This window comes from Cryptomeria japonica, chromosome 4 (assembly GCF_030272615.1).
Source record: "Cryptomeria japonica chromosome 4, Sugi_1.0, whole genome shotgun sequence".
Classification (NCBI taxonomy): Eukaryota; Viridiplantae; Streptophyta; class Pinopsida; order Cupressales; family Cupressaceae; genus Cryptomeria; species Cryptomeria japonica.
In genome coordinates, this window is record NC_081408.1 from 326353902 (window position 1) to 326380202 (window position 26301).

The 26301-nt window shown below is 35.4% G+C and overlaps 1 protein-coding gene across 3 annotated transcripts; it reads right to left on the minus strand.

The window, feature by feature from the left end:
- Positions 1-25949, minus strand: LOC131063564 (beta-1,3-galactosyltransferase GALT1). 3 transcript variants are annotated; one of them, XM_057997413.2, is made up of 8 exons: positions 25373-25949; positions 12388-13380; positions 8318-8553; positions 7355-7636; positions 1324-1452; positions 978-1157; positions 737-844; positions 1-564 (listed from the first exon to the last, which is right to left on the minus strand). In XM_057997413.2, exons 2-8 carry the CDS (start codon positions 13196-13198, stop codon positions 358-360), a joined length of 1953 nt encoding a protein of 650 aa, XP_057853396.2. In that variant the 5' UTR covers positions 13199-13380; positions 25373-25949; the 3' UTR covers positions 1-357. The 3 variants fall into 3 exon arrangements, with proteins under 3 accessions (XP_057853396.2, XP_057853399.2, XP_057853397.2); XM_057997416.2 differs by having other exon boundaries at positions 25369-25949; XM_057997414.2 differs by having other exon boundaries at positions 25365-25949.
- Between the last annotated feature and the right edge of the window lie 352 nt (positions 25950-26301).

A 26301-nucleotide genomic window follows, 5' to 3' on the forward strand; every position in this document is an offset into this window, starting at 1 on the left:
TTGACCTCTCAAGATTATTTTCCTTTCTATTTCTCAGCCCAGAAATGAGCGACGATCTTACAAATATGACAAATTTGCCCTTGATAAAATGAGTAAGAACAAGCCTGAAATATCCTCCTTCAAAGGAGAAGCGCAAATATTCCACATCAGACAATCTGAAGCATGTAACCTGTCTGAATGAACGAATATTTGCTCTCCCAGACTAATACGTGTAGCAGTTTTCTTGTTATATAATACAAATCTTGTTAGAATCAAAAGAATACACTGTTAGAACTTGGCGAATACTGTGATACTTGTCTCCAAAAGACTATCACCTGGATGTTATCAACAAATAATATACAAATCAAGTCTAAGGAATCATTCACAGCAGACAGGATCAGGACTCTGTTGCAGCTTTTGCCAAAGACAAAGCATTGTTCTTGGTCCTTGGTAGTGTGCAAGAATGTAGTCTGGCTCACAACCTGTGTTGAAAAACCTTTCATCATTAATATACTGTATTTTATGACCTCTCTTCTTGAACTCCTCGATCCAGATGCCCATGGCGACATCTTCTAGCTTAAAAAGCTGCAACATCAATCTTAAAATATTTAGGCACTTGTAAATTGTAGGCATTCTCTTTAGAAAAATTTCACAAATTTAAGCACAAAAAAACGATCAAAGGAGCAATGGTGATTGCAATCCAAGCTAGATTTAACATACTTATGAAATAAATGTTCAGTCACCTTAACAAACACACCTTAAGTTGCTTCTCTTGATGACTACGAACAACAAATTTGGCAATATCTCTTGAAATAATATAACCTGGACCGTGTGCCCAAGGTGGATAGAAATCATGGGGCCATTCCTGCATGTATACAAGAACGGTTTGGTATATCAAGTAATAAGGCAGCCATCACCCAACATGTTAATCCTCCATGGAGAATCTTACTTAAAACCTAGGCTGTGTGACTGTAAAACAGCAATACATTCTCATATACCTCTGGGCTTATGTACCATTTGCTCTCTTCACTCCTGTGGGGCTGAGAATCAAATGATATTCGACCATACAAAAGACCACGAGTAACCTTTGTTTCATTGAGAGCTGAAAGGACTGCATCAACTCGAACAAAAGCATCATCATCTGTTTTCATGATATACTTTGCCTGTACAACTTTGGTCTGCAAATTCAGTGGAGATGATCCGAACCCACCCAGTTAAAATAAAATATGTTCAAATTGTAAAAACATTCAAAACTGCACATATAGAAGGAAAAGTTTAACTTTTAGAGACCAAAAAACAAAACAAAACAAAACAAAACACATGCAACTACAAATACAACTATACCCCATAAATGCAAATGGCAATGGTCTTCAACGTGATTAGATTATAGTAATCGACAAAGGGCATCAACTGAATATCACCATACGTCCGAGCCTCTTTCCAAAGTTCTTCATTAACTTGCTTGTTCTTATGCTGCAGTCAATAAAATATTCAGCACAAATCAAACATATTTGTGTGGGCAACATACCAACAAAGCAGATAAAAAAGAGAAAATAACTAAAATGCAGAGTAATTGAAATGTATCTCAGCTTAACTTTATAACCACAAAATTATGCTGTTACAGCATGTATGTCAGTCATTCTCTTAATTAATTTCAAATTTTCACAAAATAAAGCAGCTTAAATTTGTAAAACTTGATCAGTAATTTCCACACCATCCTTGAGCTATCCATGTACATATGGCTTATAGGGCGATCCATAGCATCCAACCCAATTCATTGACAATTTTCCAAGAAATCAAATTTGCTCAAGAACAAGTATTGAACAAAGAATCTACCCGTTAGCCCTATACATAAAAAGGTTTTGTGAGATCTTAATCCTCCTTTGCCTTGAAACTTTCAACAACAACACATGCTTTCTTATATACAACAAAAGTTTTTGTCATCCAAATTGAAATCTCCACTAATCTTTTTTCCCTTGTTCATGGCAATAGGAGACATTGCAAATCCAGGTCCAATTTCCAAACACCTATATTCTATATGTCCATCTTTATCATACTGGGCACAATGAAACTTGGTTTTACTCTGTCCTTTTGGACAATAGCATTAGTATTTTTCCTTGCTTTACCGTTGTCTTTATCCCTATTGTCTTGCCCTTGTTGCTGCTATCCATTTTCTTTGTGCTTATTTTTGAATTAAGACACCTTTTTCTTGTCCAACCCCATATAGTGGGCTTGTATGCATGCCTCATCAATGTCATAAGGTGCCCAAACAATCCTCTTATATACTTCAATGGCATTTCTTTCTCCGTGACATACTTGCCCGATTGGACAACCCTCATCCTGAATCCAATAGTGTAATCTTGTACACTTTGCCCTTGTCTTTGCTAGAATAATGCTATTGATAAACTTGATCTTCCTCATAAAAAATGGGGCAAACTAACTTCTTCATCAGTCTCTTGAATTCTTCCTACTTTGAAATTGGAGATACTTTTATACATTCCAAGGATAGGGCATAGCTCTCATACTCAAGTAAAAATGTGACCCACTTGCTTAAGCCTTGAAGACAAGATTTGTTAATCAGTAGTGAGGTTATGAAGACTGAAATATACCTCCATCTTAGATATCCACTAATCCATCTTCTTGGCACTAATCTCATTGTCATATAGTTGTATGTCAATATTTTCTTCAACCTTTAAGACACTTTGATGTGACGACTCTCCGTGCTCAGATTTAGTCTTCTCTGACTCATTTTTTTCCTCAAAAGATTTTAAACAACCCAAGCTTCTCAATTAGATCTTGCATAAAGCTCTAAATCTTGTCTATTTTACCCATGGAACTAGAGATCCTTACCATATCAATCTCTATCTTCTTGAAATACGTTCCACCATCCTCCTCTTCTCTATCCATGGCTCTCCTAGCTCTTGTCCACTCCTTTGTTCCAATCTCAAGTTCATACAGAGTCAATTCACCACTTCCAATAGACCTAGTAGATGGCATAGCACTCCCACAGCCCCTCTATGATCATCCACAAGCTAATCTTAGCACCACTTAATCCATAAACATTAGGTTTATACCGTAGTGAGCATCAACAAACAAATTTCTATGCTAAATCTGCAACAAACTCTTAAAACGTTGAATACCACTTCAAGTCACATGGACATCACAATAACATGCTAAAGATCATCACAATGTCATGGAAATATCAAATAGGACACACATATTGCAAGGAGATACCTTGTACAGCTGGAGAAAACCTTTAGATGGGTGAAAAACTCCATGAAGAGTGTGCTTCCAAGCATCCCATCACTATCTCAGACATCAACATACAAAGGTTACAACATCATTACGATTAATTAGAGCCATTTCAACTGGATTTAAGCTACTCCACCTTTGCTTTACCCCTACAACTATTGAAACCATAACTATCTCCTATTAATCTTAAATACATGAGAAATAAGAGAGTTTCTCAAAAGAGTCAACCTCTTAAATATGAAGTTTATAACACTTAAAAGTATCCCTAGCACTCATTGGTGCCAAAAACGAGAAGAGAACACTTAAAATGCCTTTTAAATTCCAAAAACCCTTCATATCCAGCTCACAATCTAAATCGGGACATGTTCACCAAATTTAACATTGACAATTTTGCCCCCTTGCTCACGTGTTCATTGCAGCAAACTCTATGTTTGCCCCTCTATTGAAAGCAGAAAACTTGTTAAATTGGGTTTTACACTTAGGTTTGAGATCTACAACTTGGTCAGAGTTTGACAGAGATGTTCCAAACCAGCCCTGCTTCACTCCAAGCTAATCCACATCTGCCATTCATCTAGTTTCCAATCACTTTGATAACAAAAACAGTTTCCATGTTGCTTGACAACTTTGACCCTTGGTGACAACCTCTCTAGGACTATAAACATCCCAGCAAATGATCCAATTTTTGGATCACTTTAGCTGCCTCCAACAAGCAACCAAGAACACTTGATGCAATCATTAAGAGGCATTCAAAACATAAGAATTCTTCCAATCAATGAAAGGAGCCAACACACAACAAATCCAACAAAGTTAGAATGAAGTATATTCAATTCTCTCATGCCTTTTTGAAAACTACTTTCATAAAGAGTGGCCTCTCAAGAGACCTACAAAGCCAAGCATGGCCTTCCCAAGAAGTTATGGACTAGTATAGATATCTTAAATACATCTAGCTAGAAAATGCCAAGAGATATCAGTCTTAAATTTTTTTATTTACTTCAAAGTTATTTTATTTTATTTCAAAAATATTTTATTTACTACATACATAAATAGACACATAATTTATTTTTTTAGATCGAAATTATTTCATTGTTTACTTTAAGCTACATTTTGGTAGTACAGTTTTGTATGCAACTTTTAATTTTACTTTTGAAAAGCCACAGTTCATTATTTGGGTAATTTTTGTGTTTTGTTTTTACTTTTATAGCTGTAGTAAATATTATATGTTTATATGTTAATTATTTTATATTTTCATTTGTAGGCATTAATATACATTTTAAATTTAAATATCTTTATATTTAAAAATAAAGGTCCGCTCCATATAGTTTTTCTTTCAACTATTCTTTCACCATAGAGTTGATTTATTTTACAATAGAGCCATATTACACTTGAGAGTTAATTTATTACACTGTAGAGCTATTTTATAGGTAACTGAAAATGTTAATGTGTAATGCTACTGATCTATCACTCAACTTTGTAATGCTACACCTAAAAAATATTTACTCACTACATACACTGATGAAAAGTAGATACGGTCCCAAAAAGTAAATGTGAGCAATCCAAAGCAGGAAATCAATTAGACTAAGAGCATGCACGATTTGCATTGGAATACAGTCAAATTAGGGCACACAATTTGCACTAAAGAACAGTCAAAATAGAACACACAAGATAGGGCACATGAAAAGCAGTTGTGTTTGCTTGTGTTTCACAGTTGCATTTTAGAAGTTTTAGGTCTCTTTTGATCATGATTTACAGAGAAATGCTAGTTTCCACTTGTTTTTTAGGGTTTTTTGCAGTTGTAATCAGAAGGTTAATTAGTTGCAAGTCCCGGTCGCTGGACTCAGCTGGCCTTCTTGCCTCAGGACTCACCCAGGGTTGCTCACCTCAAGACTTGCCAAGTATGGGCAAGTCTGAGGGAGTCTTGTAACTGTGATTCATATAACAATGAGATGGTGGTCTGTGAGGAAAGAAAAGAAAGAGAGAAGAAACGACAAAGAAATGTGAGGTAGCTGTAAAAGGTTGTGTATATGATAGAAGATTAGGAAATGGTTTTGGACAGAGATGGAAAACACTATTTCTACAGGGCAATGTTAACGAGAGAAGGGACTGAAGATGCGAGCGGAAGACAAACTGGAGCTTTGGTTGAAGAAGGCTTTGTGAGGAAATGGCAGCCATGATATGTGATGAGACCATGTACACATTGGTAATACCATTATAGCAAAGGTGATGAGGACTGAGGTTATCCCTTCCCACACAACGACCTTGGGTAATGCTAGAGGCATAAAAGAGAAAGGAGTTGATTTTAGGAATTCAAAGAGCAATGATTGAGGTAAATAAAATGAAAACCCTGCAAGAGAGTTTTAAGCATGGGGGCTCCACTATACCAGTCTGAAAAATAGATTTGCAATCTGAAGGTTCCAAAGGTGGGAGAGAATATGATTGATCTAAGCTTGTGACCCCTTCCATTGCTCAAACAAGCCCTTCCTCTGTCCTAGGCACAGGTGACTTTAAAGCAAAAGAAAGGCAGTTCAAGTCATCCATGTGAAAACCTTTGCATTTCAGGTTGTTGAACCAAAATCTGTAGCTGAGAATTTCAATGGCTCAAATACACTCGAGATGAGCTACAGGCAAGGTTTACTTGTCAATGTCGAGGCTGAACAAAATCACAACAATTTTTGACGCAAGAGAAGCAGGATGAAAAGGATAGAGATGAACTAAAGAGGCTTTTCTGAAGGAAAAAGAAGCAGAAGCATGCTAGATGGGAGTGGAGAAGGAACATGGCAGTAAGAAGACATTCATTCACTAGCTAATGCTTCACACATGAAGCTGGGACTGGGGGCTCAAACCAGCCTATTGGTAGCTCTTCTGAGGCCCAAATAGCCTTATGTTGCTTATTACAATCCTTTTTGTATTTTGGGCTCTCACCTGAAAGGTGATATCAGTGTAAGATGAAAGTGGTAGTAATAGATTGTGAAGTGGTGGGGCAACCCTACAATGAACTTTGATATGCTTTCAGTAATACTATTAGAATCTGTGGTGCACAGACATAAAATAGTGAACGTGATTTGAAAACATGAAGCCTTATTTCACTCTATTTTAATAGTTTAGAATCCAGGCCATCTTATTATTTAACTATAGGAATTGGTAAAAGTTTAAAATTCTCTTCTATTAAGAGCAAAAAACAAGAAAGAAAGACAACTTTTTTTATGCAAATATCCCAAAGCACGTAGTCTATAAATTTCCATCATATAGAAATAATGATTTAGGACACTACAAGAAGGAAATATAGGTGGTCAATTAAAGTTAGAGATAGTCCAGGCCAATGTTGATCCTCTCAATATGTAAAGCCAGAAAAAAAAGTAAAGTGTTTTATATTTTTATTTGGAGAGTTTTTTGCCACTGGGAGTAATAGTATCCTTATTAGTAGATGGGAAATGTTGGGCAGTAGCTACAAAGGGGAAAGGGGATCTATCCAAGCTTGATATGTTTATGATTGACATTACTTATATTAATCAGACCTTATTTGAAGGCTCTTCTCCAGCCTGTGTTCGAATTTCTCACTATGGTCTACTGGAAAAAGCCAGATGCAGAATAAAAGAACTCTTGCATTGGCTAAATTTCTGTATGATATTCCCATAGTTGATTTTTTGTCTTTCCTGAAAAAAACATAATATAAATAGAATTTCCATCGGCTAGTTTTAGTCGTTCCTAATTATTAATAAAATTTGTTTCTTTATTTCATTCCTTCTATATTGATTTTGGAAATATTTGAAGTACTGCCAGACATAAAAAATTTGAAAATCTGCCATTCCTGCACCTTAAATGTGCACCAGCTCCTGGTAACTTTATTAAGAATGATAGAAAAGTTATACATCGGAAGCAAAGGATCAATGCAACCCCATATCCAAGAAGCTCATGGATACTACTAAAAAACAAACAAAGGAGTAGGCTCCAATAGTATAGTTTACCCATAAAATGTGCAAAGAAAAGTTACACATTGCACATCCATTTACCAAAGAATTTATCTATTCCTAGCAGCTATGCTTCGTAAACAAAAGAGCTCGATAAATCATATTTCATATATTTTCCCTTAAATACTCGTGAAAGGAGGAAAGTTTGATTACATTACCATCCCAACGAAAAATCGGACTGCTACTTGTCCACTTCGTACAGGTCTGTACTGCATCCATGACCTACGTACTGCCATTCTGCGTTCAAAATTGTTTCCTGTAGAGAAGACTCCAATGAACATTGCAAGCTTCTTTTTAGGAGTTAAAGCAGGTGCCTTAAGGGACTCCAAATCAACAACAAGGTCCAAATCTTCTGATGTTGGCAAACCATTTGCCAAAACAGAAAGGAGTTGCAAATCTCCTGCAATCCTCACTCCACTAACCAGCCATGGCTCTAGACTCTGCAGTACAAGGAACAACAGGGAGCTGTGAGATCTCAATTCTCATTTGTACAATCAAGCAATCTTACAATTCAATTTATAGTTAAAACTAGAATTGCTGGAGACTTCCCCTCCCCTGCCTATACACATGTAACCACATATCAGATATCGGATACAGAAAGTAAACAATACTCCCAGATATTGTATCAGATACTGTATCTGACTGTATCCACATACAAGTCCATATTTGGGCTGTATATGATATATGTCTGAATACAGCCACACTGTTTGGTGCTGTATTCAATTTATCTTTTATGAAAAAAAGTAAAAAGCATTCAAAAATTGAAAAAAAACATTAAGAGAATATAAAAAAAATAATTGTTCCCATACAATATATATATTACTAAAGACACAAACATAATATAACAAAATAAATGTTAAAAATTAAAAATATAAAAAACCAAAATATATATAAATAAATATTTTTAGTGTTGCAGTCTATGCTGTTAGATGGATATATAATTGAATATAGGTGCATTTTTATCATTGTCATATCCAGCCATAATGTATCAATGGTTCCTGAAAACTCCGTAAGTCTATCTGGTACAATATCCATTTCCATGTAACTCTGTTTTATATTACATTGTCAATAGTGCTAAATGAAAATACAGAGTACCAGTGCCACTTTTATACAGGCATTACCTCACGATACTCAAATGAAGTGATATGTTTCCCGTTAACTGTCATGTGGAAGCCCTCTAAGCCCACCCATAGAGTTGCAGCAAATGGATATCCCTCAACAAATGGAAACCAGAAATTTGGTCTAGAACCCTTCCTTGTAATACTCGACAATTTGACAATTTGAGGCTCCTTTTCATCTCGATGTTTTTCCATGGCTGCTTCTCCTATCCGTTCATTGCATCGACTGAGTCCATCCACTGTAAACAAAAATATCATAAGCAAATGATCAGTGGAAAATAAAGATTAGATATATCATACAATCAGACAAAAAACCACAAAAATATGATATAAACAAGAAACATTTCAGATTGCTCACTTGTTCAGATTATCATAAAAATGTTAAAAAACAAAACCCCATAACAAAAAGAATATACATTATTGCTAAATTCTACAGTGTACCTAACATTTGAAAGATTCTTATGCATTGATATGTTTATAAGTTTGTAAGAGATAGATGCACTTGTGTTTAATTCAAACCTTGAGTTAAAAATTATAAAACAAGAAGAGAAAATGATATTTAAAACTTAATGACAGAAAACTCAAGACATCCCAGTCTGAGACAGACCAAGGTGAAAAATAAAGTGGTCCTCAAATTATACAATTTTCATACTCATGTTTTGTCAAACTTGATGCCTCAATCAAAAAGAGAAGTGACATGCAAACCAAAGTATTGACTAACTTCTTACAAAAGACATGATGCTAATCATACAAATTTTAAGCATGGAAATCTTTTTCTTTGAAAAGGAAAATTTCAGTCAATGTTCATTAAACTAATCAACTGGCCTTATTAGATGTAGTAGAGTGAAAGTTATCCATTGCAAGTTTGGGCATGTTTTGATGGCTGCGTTGAATTCTAGAGAATTGTGTAGTAGCTAAATTCTGCCATGAGTGATGCTTCTATAAAAAAACCCATCGAGAAATCGTGGAAAAGTGGCTGAAAGTGATCATCAGGATCCTGTTCTGAAGAAAAACCATAAAAGCTTTCAAACCATTGATGCGAGGATGCAATTATTTTAGGATTTTTTCGGTCTTGCTTCCTACGGAGGCAATTACATCTGGAATAAATTGTAGAGGATACACAAGAAGGGCTACTCTTGCCAGGTTGGTGTTTATGGTAGTCCATGGACATAAAAACAGATATAGGGATAATCTGATAAAGCTTCAAAGTTCTTGCTAATGAATATTCAAGGTAATGTTTCATATTATAGGCTCAAATTGAAATAGCACTTTTTCATTATTTCAGTTGATGGTTGCTGGTCTGTTAAAATTCCAATCATGATCACTAATTGCCTAATGCATAGATACACATTGAATTAATCATACAAATCATTAAAATTCAAACTGCAGAAACGAAAAAGAATGCATGCACAGATAATTACTCCTCATAACATGTTTTTCATTGCTTTGAAAAGTGTACAAGGAAACCTCCACAACTGATCATAACTCACGGTTGGATGGAAACCCACTGTATCTTGCATTCAATTTTCCAATCTTTCGGAAATCTAAGTCTTCCAATCCTTCAAAGGACAATCTGAATCTATATTACTGGATTCATAATTGGGAGGCTGGAATCCGAGCCGGATACGGTTCTCGTCCAGACCCAGTTCGGGCTCGGCCCTAGGTTCGTCGGGTTCGGCCTGAGTGAACCCAGGCGAACCTGGGAGTACCCAGGCAATTTCATGGATAGTACATATAGATTGCATAATGATAAAATATGTGGAGCAATTGTACGGAGGCTTACACATGCCAGTTTTTCTTAACATGTCAATGCCAATAATATATGGATGCTTACACAGACCAATTGAATGCTTATAGTTATATTTTATAATTTTGAAGTTTGAACATATATATATATATATATATATATATATATACCTGTACCCAAAGAAAAACGATTTGCCCTACCTGATTCTATATCCCGTACCCGCAACCATACCCAAATCGGCAACTTAGATCTGAATGAAATGCTTACAGTCTTCTATCTTGCTCCTATCTTTATACTAATTCAGCTAAAAATTTAATCTTCCAAAATAAGCAATCTTATCTCGCATGAGAGATGACTTGGGAGATAAATCTAGATCATTAGTGCTTATCTGCACTTTATTAGACTTAATTAACTAAATAAAAGACTCACTTTAATCACCAAAGTGAAATACAATATGGACTAACTCAAACCACTTAAACTTAACCCTGCACGTTCACGCTGACCCTGTGTGGAAGTTCCTATCCAAGCTAAAAACTCAACATGATCAACATATAATAAGATAAAAATCTAGAACAATCCATGATCTCTTTGGCTTTCAACATTTGACAAAGTGTGATGATATGTTATCACATCCCATTCCCTTTGTAGCAAATGAACTACAATATCTTATAAAAATGCTTTACATTAAGTCAATATATTTAAAGAAAGGCTTATGTTTCATATCTAGGAAAAAACAAGGTGCTTGTAATATCCACTCTTTAAATTTGCCTTAATTTCTTTAAGTATAATAAACCCTAACTCAAAAATAGTGCATAATTAATAATAAGTATGAATCTAACTTAAAAATTGCAGTTTAATATTTTATTAAATAATTTATATTTAATGCAGTATGAATCTAACTTAAAAATTGCAATTTAATATTTTATTAAATAATTTATATTTAATGCAGCATGAATCTAACTTAAAAATTGCAGTTTAATATTTTATTAAATAATTTATATTTAATGCAATATGAATCAAACTTAAAATTGCACTTTAATATTTTATTAAAAAAATTATATTTAATGCTTATATATTATACTCTTATTTCTGCTGTAAATCTTTCTCTGATCTGCACTGATTTATTTTCAATAAAATACCAATGAAAATATCTCTAATGTCTGCCTAAATTAGGGATTGTCATCAACTAGCTCAGTTATAGGAATTAAGGGGTTTTGTCCTTAATTTCAGGCATAGAGGAATTTCATCCTCAGGCTATTAGAAACTTGATTTATATTCCATGACAGAAAATAATAAGATAAAATATCTTCATCAATTGATGCCTTCTTCTCCTTGGATTTCCTTATACGCCCTTTTTCTCCAATAGTCATAACCATTCATATACCCTTTAACTTTTTTCACTGAGACTATATATTAAATTTAGTTGATTATCATTTAATCACTTTTAAGTTTTAAGGAAATCATAGGTGTATGAGTGAATTCCATGACCTCGCTGGTATTTTCCACATTATAAATATTAATTGTGGAATTGCAAATTAGGCCTCGGCATAGCATACTAAAATCCAAATATTCAATCAGCTGCCATATTAATTTCAAAAGGATCTGCCACCACCCAAAATTTACTTGTATTTTATTATCAGAGTTCATCAACCTCTCAAGACCTACGTAAATAAATGGGCACAAGTTTTAATTTTGAGTTTTAAATTTTAGGTGTAGGCATTGCAGTGCTTATCAGCATCCCATGTAACCAGCAACAAGTACACAAGATATCACCCGAAGGTTGACCCAGCCATTTTAACACCCTTAGTTGAATTTTCTGTGTCCAGATTTCCAAAGGTTGCACAGTTCAATGTCTTGAATAAGCAAACCATTAACTTTGTAAATTGATATTTTTCTGTGCTTGTGCTTAGGCTATTATTTCTCCCAGAAGTTTTGGCTACATCTTTTAAGCTGTGACTATGACATTATAGTTTATAATACTGGTTTCCTATACAAATTTTTAATTCTATGAAAGCACATTTTACAAATAAAAGAGACTGCTCCTTTAACTAATGTTATTTAAACAAGAAATAAAATAATAGCATAAGATATAGGAAGTTTTAGCTTTTAGACCCTAGAAAAGGAATTTAAAAAATCTCTAGACAGATCCTTTAATATGATAACTTTTTTTATAAGAAACCTGTGAAGAGTAAAAGGATTAAATCCATTTTTTCAATTTCTTTTGAATTATTATTTGAATTCAAGAAGAAAAGATGGGAAGATAAATATTCTTGTTTTGAATATCAAACACAGGAAGAAACAATGATAAGCTATGAATTATCTGTACCTTTTGGTCGGCTATCAGGAACATTATAAGGACAGCGTTCCTCTTCACCCCAGTCATGAATGACACTCCATGTGTTCTGGACTATAACTGGGTCCTCTGTAATTTTATCTCCTTGAAGGCGCACATTATAATGCAATACAATAGGAGGATTGGGCTCCCCTGGAAGTTGAGCTCCTGTAAGTTCGATTTGAAATTTTCCAAGAAGACCACTTGGAATGCCAACAATTGTGATTGACGAGTCTTGAACGAAACCACAAGGTATCTGCAAGAAAAAAATACTTGTCTGATGATTGGTTGCATTCATAGCACTCAGAGAGAAAGGGCACTGTTTCTCTTTTGAGCCATTTTTCACATTAATACTCTTAACTCCTTCCGATAATTTGTCCTGCTCAATAGATTGCATAAGATCCTGCCATGCAACTACTGCTTCTTTAACACCCACCCTCGCTTCAGGTAAAAGGTCAGTGCGAAATACTAATTTCTTCATGTCATTCCACGTTAGTTTGATTTGAATCTCTTCCTTAGTAAGATTTCCTTGAGAGAAAAGGCCATGAAGTGTTTCAGCATCTGTGACAGATGGCATCTCCAGTTGACTGATGCTTTCTGGAGGTTGAGTAGATCGAATAAGAAGATCCCGCTCTAAATGAAGAGCTTCTGGCATATGATCAGTGAAGAAACTGAAAGGTGATGACTTTCGGGCAACACTCTCCATAAAGTGGTACCTTAGTACTAATACTCCAATCAAGAAAACAATTAAAATACTTCCAAACCATTTCTTCATGCCTGTGACCCCAACGGTTGCTATCTTCATATTGCCTTGCTCTAGTTAATAGGTATTCTGAATTCTTGCACAGATCTGAACATGTTATCTTCCAGACCATTTGCTTATCTTCCTCAGTCTGAACATTGATTTCAATTCAAGCATGATAATAGCCATACAAAAGAATTAAATTGTGAGCATATGCCATTGCTCAAATATGTTGAGGAAGACACCTGAAGAAAGGAAAAGGTTATGTTAGTCATACATACAAATGTACATATTATTGAATAGTTGATGCTAAATCACCAACAGGCGTTAAGTGGAAGATACTGATAGAAAGTTAGAAACCATTTATTAATTGCATCTTTAATAAAGAACGGATTAATTAAACAGAAAATTTTAAGCAGGGAACTATTTCTATTTAAAATGTGATTCATCTTTATATATCTTCCTTGAGAAAAATTATTATGAGAACTTCAATTCTCATTTAATTGGCACCAAATACATTGAAAGGCAAGGGAAGTGTTAGATCCGGTTGTCTCCTAAAATTGCAATATTTGTTTAGGTTTCAACTTATGCAAAACAAGACAGAGAAACAATCCAGATATATTCTTCTCTGTTGACCACAAACTTTCACTTGTCAAGGTCCCAACATATTTCACAATCCTCTTAATAGTAATATAGACTTTTATTTATGGATTGGCAATTCAAAGCACCATTTAGCACAAATCAAATTGATTGTCTGTCTATTCTTTCAAATTCATAAAACATCACTGACTAACCCAAGGTTCACATTTCCAGGACTATCATTATCAGGCTTAGTGGTATTGAATTAGCATTTAGCAGCTGCTCTTGTTTCTCAATGAATCTGCAACTGAATCATCTTGTAGATTTCCTGCAGCCCATATCAAAATCTGCACATGAAAAGCTGGCCACATCCACCATGCTTCATTTTCATTGTGGTAGATGGCTCCCTCCATGCTTACATTTGTTCAACTCCATTCCTAGATATGTTTAGGACTTCAAAAACTGAGTCAAAGTCCTAGATATGGAAGCAGAGAAAGCTGTGAGGGAGGTCCAATCCTTAAAAAAAGGGGCCTATTGTCTTGATAACAAAAATAGTTTCTTGAACTCCTCAATATCCATTTGAAGCGATGCGAACGGAGAGCAGCAGCTTGGTTGAGGCTGCGCATGCTAGGGCTTTGGCCCTAGCCAAGCTTTTTTGCAAGTGTTGGCACTGGTTGAGGACTGTTCAAAGTGCTTTCTTTTGCCTACAAGAATTTTTTTAGGACGAGTGAGGATGTGAAAGGGAAGCCCTGGTTGCAGAGTGGGTTGTGGGGAAGCAGTTATAGACAGGAAAAAGCAATGGCACATAGAGGGGGATCAGGTTGCGACCAATCGAAACAGACAAGCAGGTTATAAGAGGGTGGTGGTTACGTGGAGAATGGCAGCAGCAGCAAGAGATATTCACTATGGTCACGTTCGGCACTAGAACAACAGGAACTGCTGGTTTTTCACCAGGCCTCTCTTGCCTTTGATCCATTAGGATCTGCCTTTGATCCATTAGGATCAGCTCAAGATGCTTTATATGCAAAGGGGTTGATGCCTCTCTGCCTGGACCAGGAAACCCTTGTGGCATACAAAAACAGAGCAAACCCTTATCATGAGTGCAGTGCCTTTGTTTGGAGCACATTTGACAAGCTAAACCTAGCCCTTTCTCTCCCAAGTCAATCCCACCTTCTTCTCCCATTAAGTAGCCTACTCACCAAAACAATGGCTCTCATTTCTCTATTGGGGATTCAGAGGTGGTTTCACTAACAAACCGACGGATTTTCATATATCAGACGAGTGTGTCAAGGAGATTTCTACAGACATTGGTGATCACTTTGTGATTCTACAATTTTTGTGAAGGCGGCCATCCTTAGATTTGGTTTTTGCGTGGGCTAAATCTACCTAGAGTAATTTGACTCCCCTTGTGATTGCTCCTCTGGATTTTGGGTTTTTTCTATTCTTTTCTAATTCGGTTATCGACTGCAGCTTTGTGGTGCAGAATGGTCCATGGTTTTTTGGGCAATCAAGTCTCTTTCTCACTCCATGGACCCCTTTTTTTGACCCAGCCACTGCCAAGATAACTAAAGTTCCCATTTGAATCATGTTTTACAATCTGCCTTTGGTCATGCAAAATGCAAATCTCATCAGTAATATAATCAACCAAGTGGGTATCTTTGTTATGTTTGACATGGAAGAGGTGGATTCTTCACACAGGTACATCAAGACCTGTGCTATGGTAGACATTTCTAAACCTCTTTCTCAGTCCATTTGGATTCATTCTTCTTTTGGCACTTGGGTTCAGTATTTAATTTATGGAAGGCTTCCATTTAGATGCTTCTGCTGCAATAAGATAGGCCACAGAATTGAGGCTTGCACTCTCCAAAGGTCACCTAGTACTAGGCATATTTGTCTCAAAAAAATGGATTAAGAAGTCTAGATCTCCATATGCAGATTTTATTTGGCAAAATCATGGCAAGTTCATGGATCCCCAATCCGATATGGGACCTGAACCAGTGCTACCTATGGAGTCCAAGTCCATTCCTCCTCCTGTTATTTATGTCCACGAAAATATTACTGATATTTCTTCTGAGGCGGAGGAAAATGGCTTTACGTCAAAAGGTTCCTTTCCTTTCATGGAGGATCGGGATGATATGCATCCTGATTATTTTGATCAGGATATAGTGTTGGTTCCTCCATAGAATTGCGAGATTGCTCAAACTATGAGCAGTAAATCCAAATCTGATTGTGGTCCTTCCAAGAGGAAGAAAGGATGGAAGTCAGAGGCAGAAAAACTTCGCATTAAAGGCAAGGAAGCTGTTGAGGAAGGTTTCTGATGGACTATGGATGCTCTCCTTTCACGGAATAATAAAAGAGCTTAGTTTTGTTTTTGCCTTTATGCTTTGAGCTGTTTGTTTCTCACTATTTGGTATTTCTTTGTAAGCCTGAGACATTCTTTATATTCTTTCCAGCTCTTTTTAGGCTTTCTATTCTTTAGGACTTCTTATGGGTTTCCTTTATCTTATGCTCCTTAGTAACCTGCCTGGCAGATTCGATTTAATTCGTATTCATTTATGTTTTAATAAAAGGAAGTGGGCCCTTAACCCACAGCTTACGGATCACAAAAAAAAAAGAGTATCTTGAATTCATTGGAATGTTCAAAAACAAATGTGCAGCAATACAAAGGTAGGATGTTAAATGAATCTAGATAAATTGTAAAAACCAGAACATAATGGTCAATGAGGAAAGATTGAGAAGATCAATACATTATAGAACAATGTAATATGGTGAAATATAACTCTAAGCATAAACAACTAAAACAAGCAAGCAACATGTTGCAACTATCAATCACATTGGTCAATGATAGTACTGTAAAATCCATGCCCATTTAACTTTTATCAAGCATGCAAAACATAAGCAAATCTTGAGGAAGCAAGAACAGCTAGCAAGATATTGACTGAAAGAAGCAACTTAGCTTTGTTTCCTTATTTTTTCACGTGCTTACAACATTTGAAGAGTTTTGTTTACTCTTAGTAGAGTAAAGATGTTTCACCATTTGAAGTTCCAAAAAGAATTTAATTCCGGAAAAAAGAAAAGCATGAAATTTTATAAATGTAGAAATACAAAAAATTTAAAAATGAAATTACACATGTATGTGAAAGCAAACTGCGTAAAAAGTATCCAATTTCCACATGAACACCATGAGAGAAACAAAGCATGTCAATACAGATCTAACATTTTCAGTCAACACTGAGCAACACACAAGATAAGATATATGCTAAGGAAACCCTTTTGGGATAAAAAAAACCAACATCAGAAGAGCACTCAATGTATTAATCACAACATTGGATTACAATACACTCCCACCATATCTGCCCTTTGACAGGGCTTCAACTCGTGTCTAATAAAAATCCAATAGCATAACCTCTAAATATCTACAAGTCTGTAAACACCTCAAGCATCCAATATATATACACAGCAAGGCAAATCAAGAAACCATGACTGGTTTTCATAACCATGGGCCAAACCAAGGAACCCAATTTGGGCACCCAAATTTAAATTTTTTTGGATTTTGATTATGGGATTTAAGCTCTTTAGGATTTTCTTGTGCAGCACTTTTCTTTTGATGACAACGAGATCTGAAAACCTAGGAAGGAGAAATTTATAGTGCTAGGACTACTCCTGCTTTGCTAGTGGACTTGGAAGAATTCAGAAAATAGTCTTTTTCCAAAGCCATATTAGCTGAATTTGTTGTATTGTTGTTGTTTTTTTGTATGTGACAATTGCCACTATGATAGGGCATGCCTATAGCAATAATCCGAGCCCCTATGGAAGAGTGGGTGTAATTGGAATTGCATGGACCTTTTGTGGAATGATTTTATTTTTCTTGTGTATTGCACTGCAGGAATTTCAGGTAATACTTTAAAAGTGAACTTCAGACTTTTAGATTGCAAATAGTTGTCTATCGCTATTTTGGTTACAATTTTTTCGCTTAACATTTTAGATAGAACATTTCAGTTGTTGAAGCATTAAATTATATTGGATGCTTTTCTGAATTTTCCTTAGCAGCATCTAGATTTCACTCAAACATTTTATATTGTTTCAAAGGTGGTGATGAGCTGCCTCATACTTTGAGATAAAAATATGTGCAGGGAGAATGTAAACCCGCTGTTACATTTGGGTTGTTACTTGCTGGGAAGGTATCAGGAAACAGGGAAGTGTTATACATGGTAGCACAGTGCTTGGACGCAGTATGTGGGGTGGCAATAGCTGAAGCCTTACAAAGCAGTTACTACATTGCAGGGGGAGGAGGAGACAACGAAGTGATATACAGTTATACTCAGGGAACAGCCTTGACTGCAGAGATAACTGGCACCTTGTCTTAGTCTGCACTGTCTTCTCTGCAACTAATCCTAAACTTGCTACTCGTAACTCAAATATGCCTGTAAACAAATATTACAGACCAATGTATATTCAGCTCTCGAATTATAAACAGCTATAACATATTATTTTTCACTAAGTTCATCATGGATAACTAATATGTAAGTTGGTTTCAGATATCAGCTCCCCTCTCAATAGGATTTGCAGTATTCCTGGTTCATTTGGTAACCATTCCAATTACTGGTACAGGCATCACAACCCTGTCAGGAGCTTTGGAGCAGCTGTTATTTATGGTCATAAAATATCCTGGGAAGACCACGTAAGATGAAGAAGCTTCCATTATTATGATTTTTCACTTTTAATTTCTGTTTTAAATATTGCTTTAAATGATGGGTTATTTTGCAGTGGATATTCTGGTTGGGTCAATTCATTAGAGCTGCAGCTGCAGCTGTGTTCCACAAGGCAATACCATTTAATTGCAAGCAGTACAAGTATATGGTTAAACATAGAAGTTGCTCCTAGATGCGTCATTGGAAGTTTTCTTATCCTATTCTGGGACATTATAGTTTTAGATGAGCAAAGCTATGGATGCAAGAATGCTCAATCATTAACTGCTGTTTTCTCTTGATTGTCATATATGTGGTGTTTTTCATTTTACAAATTTACAGTATGAGAACTAGCAAGGCTTGACCATGATTGATCCTAGTTATAATACTTTTATGCTTCTTTCCATTTTCAATAGCATGATGGTATAGTCTTTGATGTATCTTGAGAGAAGCACAACATCACATCACTCCAACATAAGTGGTACAAAGGAAAACCTTTTCCATTCTGAAGAGCAAGAAATCATTTTGATACTGAACTGAAAGCTAAAGTTGCTCACTGTCATTATCTTTAACTGACAAAGGTCCATAAAGGGATCAAACAACATCACTTGTTTGACCATAATGTATTGAGGAAATTTTAAAACAAGACCAGTCAAGAAGATGGTTGTACAAATCAAAACTATCATTCCTATTTAAATTCACAAGATCAAAAGAAAATCTTAAAAAATGCCTCATTTTAATTTAATATTTTGTTACATTAATACATGTAATAAATGTTCTATTTTACCTACAAGAGTGAACAAATTTAATAGTGAAGATGTGTAATAAATAGTATAGTGTTTATATAAATTTTTAATTAGAAATATTATGTTATATTTTATAAATCAAAAATTAATAATATATATATAAAGATTTATAATAAAAGGTATATAGTTGAAAAGTACATTTTAAATGTTCACAGGATGTTATAAATCAAAGAGCTATTAAAGCATAAAGATTCAAACATATTACGCACATCATTAGAACAAGGAAGGGGCAGATCGTAGAAGAGACAAGGAACGACCCAAAAAGGACTTGCTTGAGGGAGGATCTAGAGCAACCTAGCCACCTTGAGCATCCTACATAGCAAGAGGAATGAGCACTCCCCACCTAGGTGATAGAGGCCAATAGCTCTTGACTTAATTCCATCTTGGGTTGAAATGCCCACCTGTTTGTCATATACACTTCATTAATAATAAATTTAAGAAGTCTAACATATTCAATTCTAGGTTTTCATATAGTTTTGCCTACTTTCTCGAGCTTTTATTGAATTCAATAAAGCTTCTCAATTACCACAATGAGTTTGTTATCAAGATTAATTTCTTCTTCCTTCACCTTTTTAGCTTTGTCTACCATACTCAATAAGAACTCAATACCTTCCACTTGACAAAACTCACCCAAAATGGAGGTTGCAAGAGTGCAGCAAAGCTAATCTCTTTGATCTACACTCCATCCCTATTGATCCAATGCTACTTTCAAGTTTATAGGACATTCTATATAAATTATAATTGGCATAACCATGGCACATTTTTTTGGTGCAAGTGCTCGTAGGTAATATATTACATTCCTGGTATATGTAATGGTCCCTTACCTATTGTTGATGAACGTTAACGACTTCAAAAAAGTATTATTAAGCAGAAGCGTTTATTTTACATTATACCTTTGATGTTATTTACAATGCTTTGCTTCTCATGGTTAAATATGGCTTTGTTACCCAATAAGGCACCGGTCAGCAAAAATCTCGACCTTTCACATCCATAAAAATCATCAAAATCATTCACTAGTAGCATAGAAAGTAAAGGTAGATTGGTATATCATTGTCTATGATTCAGCATTGCAACCAGGGATAAATCTGAAAAGAAATTATCTCAAGAGATTGAATCAATATTGCCATCTATAGATACATGCACAGAGTATTTTAATCAACTATATAGAGGTTATGGAAGCCAATTTTATTTGACCTAGTGACAACTTTTGGGTTCCTATGCGATTGGGTTTGGCTGCTGTCATTTTAGTTGTTCACTCTGTTTGATACTAATACCCTTTAAGGTATACTTCTAGGAATACTCTCCTGAAGTTTAGCTCAGCACAAAGAGTAGGAAAGATTATCCACTCTCAATTGTTATAACCTTTAACTGTCATAAGTCTTTAAATGAGCCTTTATTCACCTTCTTGAAGAAAAACCCCTAGCCTTGAAAGTGGAGAAAAGCTTTAGGGTTTAAGACTGCTATTTTGGGACCTAACACCTACCTCTTAAAACACTACAAAATAAAGTCAACAGAAATACTTTGACTTAACAAAAAAATCATTGACTCCATCCTTCCTAGTCTCCATCCTTAAGATAAACTTAGTGATCCCTAAATGTTTCACAATAACTATAACAAAAACTGATATTTCAAAACATTAATTATTTTCTTGCTATTACTAATCAAATGGACATAAAAAACAATAACAATAAACTAGTCACCAATCTACTAATAATAAACACAATAATCAAATTTAGCTCTAGTAAATCTCAACTTCAAAAAAACGAATAAATTTTTTTATACCAAATCCCAAGGTATTGTTCAAACCCTAAAAGAACTTTTTTTAACTTGCACACCATTTCCTCCTTACCCTTTACAAAAGAAAAGATCTCACTAAAAATCAATTACCTCTCCCTAGGAACAACCTTTAACATCCAACCTTACTTTTTACTTCTCTATTTTGCCTTCAAAACTAAACTTCTTGAAAACCCACTTGTATACAATAGGTTTCCTATTCTTAAGCAACTATATCAAGTCTCATTTACTATCCTTTTCTAGTGCAATGGTGTCCTCAATCATGGCCTTCTTCATACAATTTTAATGTCTTTAGAGTTCACCACCTTCTTCTCATTAATAGAAAAAAAAAAAGAATGCAAAATAATCAAGCAACCTATGCCAAGTGGACCTCTCCAAGAGTGGGCTACAAGGATGTTCTTCTTCATCTAAATCACATCTAAATCAACCTCCTCATCATGTCCAACCTGAAACTCTAATTCAATCTTAAATGCAGTCACCTTGGTGTTTGTCTTCAACTGCACCAATCTCAATTTTTATTGGTAACTTGAGAATTTAATGGTCCCCTCGCCTCTACAAACAGCCATAACCAGCCACAATGAAGAGAGGCTGTTCAATGAACAATAAACCTCAGTAACAACAAAAAACACAGATTTCAATTGTAAGGTTTCGCCAAAACCAAAATAAAATTATAAGGAAATGAAAACAGAAACAAGTTTCAACTCTATGGGAATAAGCCTTTATGTTCATTCTAATATCTTATTCTTACATGTCTTCTTTTACATCTGACATCTATCAATGCTTTTATAGCTTTTTTACCAATACTCTATAGTCCAAAAGACCTAGATACATCAAAATAAGATGCCAACTAGTTTCATCCACATACCACAGAAAATATATCCCACCTACCAGATTTTCCCATATCATGTTTTAACAAAAAAAAGGTTGCGCCTCACCCTACCTCCGAGTGAAATAAAAAAAAAGCCAAGAGCTTGAACCCTGTTTACCCCAACATAAACCCACCCAATATTAATTTGCCGTGCAAAAATTGAAAAGGATGCCCTTTCCAAATCATTTTTCCTTCCAACACCACAACCATAGGACACCTCCAAACCATTACTTTCACCAGAACCACAATAAAAAAGACTATCTACCATTTTCTCATTCGATTTGAATAAAAGTCATTGCCTTTGAACTCACAAATACTGTAGGGGGCTTCCTCTTTACTAGTGGGGAAGTTGCTCGCTTCAATTTATTTGACCATCCCTCAACTCACATTATGCTATTTGTAGGCAATCTAAACCACACCCTTCACCACTGGACTGCCAACTTCTCAAGGGACTTGTACTTTCCATCACCCAAAAGACCTTCTCGATACCCTACCTTCTTACATGTTATGAAAAATCTGCATAGTGGCACTTCAATGCTTCCGCTTCGAGGCACTCAGGAAACAACCTCTATTTCCTTCCACACTGTTGTTAATTCCATTATAATACTAGTGTCCTCCTCCCCCTCCACCTCAAGATTTTGCATGTTTCATGCGATGACTAGTTCACCAACTAGAACCCTCTCCACAATCCAGATAGATACTTCCTGAGTTTTTAATTTCATGGTGCACCTCCAGTTTATATTGAAATCATCCTCTATTAAGGTTGGTGTATTTTCATCATCAATTTATTTTTGGTTCTGGGTCATGAGGCCCCAGGGTGCCTTGACTGTGTTCACCCCAGGTCTGTCTATGACAGATCTAGACAGGGCACCCTGTCAAGGCCAGCCAGGCCAACTAGGTCCGTGAACAGGCCCACATTCAGGATCTTGGGCAGCAGAACCCAGCTCTATAGTTTAATACATTTGCCTTCATACTGTTGTTGTAAATAGCCCAGATCTGTTTCAGGTGAATCCACATAATTGAGAAAATTGTCCAGAAAGAGTTCTATGCAGCTGAAATTCCACCAAAAATAATTTATTTCCTTAGCTTTGGGGACATCCAGAGAATAAACCAGCAGTTTATCACTATTTAGGCTTTAAAGCTTGGAGGGATAATCAAGTATTTTTTACAATTAAAAAATAAAAATTAAATAAAGTCCAAACTGGACTGGGTTGATTCACCCAGACCCAGAAGTTTGGATTGGACCAAACCCCACATGCCCAACCAAACATGGTAACCATAATTTTTAATTATTAAGAAAAATAAATGACAATGCTAAAGTATGAAAACATAAAAGGAGACATTTTTGTTCTTGATTCCCTAGAATATCTTCTTGAAATTGTAGTTAGGGGGAGGAAAATTACTGTAAAGAAATTTAAATTTCCTGAAAAACAAACCATAAACACTGTAATGAGGATCAAGGAGCAAAACATTAACGTTTGCTATCACTTTTGAGTAAATCATATAAATTGCAAGATCAATGAATGACAGAAATAAAGCTTTTACTAGCGAGGCAGAGGAACACAATAATGGACTATAGAGACAGCAAGCTTTCAGGTTTTTTCACATTTAAAACAACTAAAAAAGCTCTTGGTAAAATACATTCATTTTCACTGCAAGGACGAACTGATGCTAAAATGTTAATCATTTAACGATAACCATACAGAAATACTTTCTTGAACTAAATATCTAATAGCATTTGTTAACAAAATCCTTCTAATATCAATTTTCGTCAAATTTTTCCAGGATAAAAGGCTTGAATTGTTGCAGCCCTGCAGGAAGCATTTTAAATTTTAAGCCTTTACTACACCCCAAAAAGAATCCAATATACTTGAGATGTGTTTATTCTACCCTCCACAGACATAATTAGTAAATTAGTAAATTATTAAATAACCATACTATGGCCTAATAAATGAATGTCACGAATATCAAACTCAGCTGGGAATGTTCATAAAGAAGTAAAGAACACTAAGTACCAAACTCTAAACATGTCTTAAAGACAGGTTACGTCCGGGAACTACTTCTGCCAGATCTATTTAACAACCATAACTAGGCTTTGACCAAGAAAGGAAAAGATAAACGATGATCAGCTCACTCAACAAGCTTCTCTGTTCTCCCAAATATTGAAGAAAGCAGAGCCTTATAGACAACCCTACCACATATGTTCGATGGGGTCATTAACGGCATAGAATCATGAGTAAATACAAAACCGTGGGTGCTGGATCTACATTCTATTTAAATGCTTTCTTCATGGCCATTTGAATTCCTAGATTGACATAATTTGTTGTAAAAGGTACAATTTACAGCCCGGAAAGAATAAACTTCTTATGATTTTATGTTGACCAATAATCCTAAGGAACTCAGATAGATACGTGAGCACAACAACGCATTCATATCTAGCGTTTTCTGGTGACTATGTACCCAGATTAAGCATATAAGTGGTATAACAATCCCTGAGCAATCGCATTGCATGGATCTAAAAACATAGAGACTGACACCTTGAGTCTTTTCAGATACCTCCTATCACATGTCAGGTGCAGGTTAGAATGGATCAGTATTAATTGTCAACCATGCCTAACTAAATAGAAAAGAAAAGCCGCTGTCTTGGCTGCAAGCTTGGTTCAGTTCTTCGAAATGTACTGCACATAGTAATTCTGAATATATTGGCTGAATTGTGATGCCCCCATGATGCAATGCAAACAAGACTAGCAGTATTTTAGAGATAAATATACTAAGGAGCATGATAAAGAAGAAAAACACAAGAACTTAAAGGTTTAGGCTATGTTCCAACCGGACCCCTCTTAGAAAAACGGGGAAACCCTAAAAGGCAATAACTGGATGTCTGGAAGTACTCCAAAATTCTAAAAATGACATCTGAAAAGGAAAATAGCATTGGGGATGGAGACTTCTTGCAATGGATAGGGTTTAAGTAGAGCCGCACACCTGTGAAGGAGGAATCTAAAATACCAGGTTCAAATTGATCCACATTGTTTCTTGGATCTTGAGACTTTCACTACGGATAGTCGGTATGAAGCTATACTTCTCGAAAAGCACATTGGAGAAGAATTATTTTTTAAAAAGAGAAGGATCTAGAAAAACGGGACTCTAACAGCAAAACTTGACCAAGCTTGAATTTCACAGTTACATTACAAAATGTTCCTTCACTATTACTTGGGTCCTCAAGATCCAGTCCAGTGCAACAGTTCCATTATTTTCATTCCCAGAAAAGAATTCCAATTATGGTCGTGAGTTCATGCTTCAAGACCTACAAAGACAAAGTGAAAAAAAAAGAATCTTCTCCATGAAAAAGACAACTGCTAAAACAGACAATACCCACCGTTTTTCCAATGGTTTGGGTAAGTACATTTTATGCCACCCTGTAGATCGCTAGTTCGAACCCCACTAAAAACAGCAAGCTAAACACTTAATCATAGAAAGAATTGTTAAAGACTTACATACCCACCTGCCACCATGAATGTATAATCAGTCATCCATGCTCTAAAAAACAGCAATTCTTCAGTGTGATCAGGTTTTCCATACTCATTTGCAGCTTGAATTGCAGACAAAAATCCACTCTCTAAATTCTGTTGCCTCAACCATCTTTCCAAGTGGTCTGAAATCCCTCCTTCCTTTCATCTCCGTGTGGGTATTGTAAACCTCTGTGACACTGATCAAATTGCCTGGATTTTTGCTCTCCTTAAAATAGATACTAGATCTACTCCACAATAAACTCCAAACACATTGCTATAGTGAAAGAGCGCAAAGACAATTGTGGTTACTAAATTCTCGATGCAAGAACCGTATTCATAGATTTTATGGTTGTGTTTGTCAATGCAATCCTTGGGTCTGTTTGCTCCCGTAGCACGCCACAACCCCACACTCACTTAAATTTCACAATTTAAGAACATAATAATAAGTGGGTATTGTTTTTTTCTTGCTGTTGTACGAGGTACATCTGGATCACCTCATTAGAAGAGTATATTGTACTCTTTACTAAGTTTACGATTTGATACGCTGGTTTAGCGGGAACCAAGGAGCTTCGATTGGTCAGAGATCCCAGGTCCGAATTCTAAGAACTCAATTTTTATTATTTAAATTTTTTTTTTTCAAATAACTCATTGTTTAGCTCTACATTCTTTACACTAACAGTTAAATTTTAAAAATGTAAAAAATTTAGTGTTATTGTGGTTATTGTTGTAATTGTTGGTTATATAAATAATCTATATTTTAGTTTGAAGTCATGTATAAGAAGTTTTTTCAAATGATCTTTGGTTTATTACTAAAGTTGAATAGCTCACAAAAAAGTTCATTAGGGATCAAGTATTATTGAGTGCATACTCTACTTATAATTGACTCATAAATCATGAAGTCTTGATGAAGTTAAGCTTTTTA

Excerpts from the sequence above, each read along its gene's own strand:
- LOC131063564 (XM_057997413.2), bottom strand. The coding sequence starts at position 13,198 with ATGAAGATAGCAACCGTTGGGGTCACAGGCATGAAGAAATGGTTTGGA. Across the intron at positions 7,637-8,317 it reads CTTCATTTGAGTATCGTGAG|AGTCTAGAGCCATGGCTGGT; the intron begins GTAATGCCTGTA and ends CTTGTACTGCAG. Across the intron at positions 565-736 it reads ATCAAGAGAAGCAACTTAAG|CTTTTTAAGCTAGAAGATGT; the intron begins GTGTGTTTGTTA and ends TTGATGTTGCAG.